Here is a 2,061-nt window from a genome sequence, read left to right on the forward strand (position 1 = left end):
CTGAGCTACATAATCAACATATCGAGTCCACCCAGGCATATGACATACTCTGAGCTACTTAATCAACATATCGAGTCCACCCAGGCATATGACATACCCTGAGCTACATAATGAACATATCGAGTCCACCCAAGCATATGACATACCCTGAGCTACATAATGAACATATCGAGTCCACCCAAGCATATGACAAACCCTGAGCTACATAATGAACATATCGAGTCCACCCAGGCATATGACATACCCTGAGCTACATAATCAACATATCGAGTCCACCCAGACATATGTCATACCATATGACGTAGGTCATACCCTGAGCCACATAGGATACCGAATATCTTGGTATTGCCTTGCACGGTTCTAGCTTTGAGGCCGAATAGTTTTTTTTTATCAAATCCTTCAACGTCTCCTACTGGAAACTATACAGTGTTCATTCCTTGGATGAAAAATGAAAATCATACAAAAATAATGTCAAAATATTTACTCATTAAAAGTGGTGTAGGAGATAGAGTGAAACATATCAATTACTCAATGACAAGATACCTTATTTTGTAGTCTGATACAATATACCAATGACAAGTTATCTTATTTTGTAGTATGATACAATATCCCAATGACAGGTTATCTTATTTTGTAGTCTGATACATAATCCCAATGACAGGTTATCTTATTTTGTAATATGATACAATATCCCAATGACAGGTTATCTTATTTTGTAATATGATACAATATCCCAATGACAGGTTATCTTATTTTGTAATATGATACAATATCCCAATGACAGGTTATCTTATTTTGTAATATGATACAATATCCCAATGACAGGTTATCTTATTTTGTAATATGATACAATATCCCAATGACAGGTTATCTTATTTTGTAATATGATACAATATCCCAATGACAGGTTATCTTATTTTGTAATATGATACAATATCCCAATGACAGGTTATCTTATTTTGTAATATGATACAATATACCAATGACAGGTTATCTTATTTTGTAGTATGATACAATATCCCAATGACAGGTTATCTTATTTTGTAGTGTGATACAATATCCCAATGATAGGTTATCTTATTTTGTAATATGATACAATATACCAATGACAGGTTATCTTATTTTGTAGTATGATACAATATCCCAATGACAGGTTATCTTATTTTGTAGTGTGATACAATATCCCAATGACAGGTTATCTTATTTTGTAGTCTGATACAATATCCCAATGACAGGTTATCTTATTTTGTAGTCTGATACAATATCCCAATGACAGGTTATCTTATTTTGTAGTCTGATACAATATCCCAATGACAGGTTATATTATTTTGTAGTCTGATACAATATCCCAATGACAGGTTATCGTACAGAGTTAAACTGGATGAAGTTATTTTTTCCTATACTTAGTTCAAATTGAAGAACAAGTGGTGTAGGCACATTTGCTTGAGTGTCTTAAACAGGTTTTATTGTGTTTAAACAAGAAACACGCGATTCCTTTTTTAGTTTCTATGATTAATTTGGAACACTAACCTTGTCACAAAAAACTTTTATCTGACAGAAACCACGGTGTATGGGGTTAACCCCCTCTCTACAGTCATCAAACGTGTCGATTTGTAGGTGAAGAGGGAGACCCTGGAACAAAAAGATGACAAAACTTCAACTCAAACTCAGGAATAATAATGAAACTAAAATGTTCATACAAACACAAATACATAACACAAGAATTGATTCAGTTCGTCAGCTGGAACTGATAACGAAAATGTTTCTAGAATTTCAAAGAATCAAAGTCAACTGGAAACTGTTCACAGCTTCTGAAAAATTAAAACACGCAAAAAACATTTGAAAAAAAAATCTAAGACCAAAACTTATAAATATCACAAAAATTTCGGAGTAAACGTAACAAGACATTTTACTCCAGATTATAAATAAAGCTGTGTTCTAGGTATGTTTATGTTGGTGCACCGTACTCCAGATGGAATGTTTATGTTGGTGCACCGTACTCCAGATGGAATGTTTATGTTGGTTCAACTCACTCCAGGTGGATTGTTTATGTTAGTTCAC

General features: G+C 33.4%; 1 protein-coding gene across 1 annotated transcript in view; it reads right to left on the reverse strand.

Annotated features, from left to right (window-relative positions):
* The window catches only part of LOC111084232 (protein grainyhead-like), a gene marked incomplete at both ends in the record, with an annotated part of 3,544 nt that extends 1,912 nt beyond the window's left edge, over positions 1-1,632 (reverse strand). The window contains one exon of the mRNA XM_022381001.1: positions 1,531-1,632. Within this exon, the coding sequence (XP_022236709.1) occupies positions 1,531-1,632 (102 nt within the window). The remainder of the gene's footprint in view (positions 1-1,530) is intronic.
* Positions 1,633-2,061: the final 429 nt, after the last annotated feature.

Source organism: Limulus polyphemus, unplaced genomic scaffold (genome assembly GCF_000517525.1).
Source record: "Limulus polyphemus unplaced genomic scaffold, Limulus_polyphemus-2.1.2 Scaffold15004, whole genome shotgun sequence".
Lineage (NCBI taxonomy): Eukaryota > Metazoa > Arthropoda > Merostomata > Xiphosura > Limulidae > Limulus > Limulus polyphemus.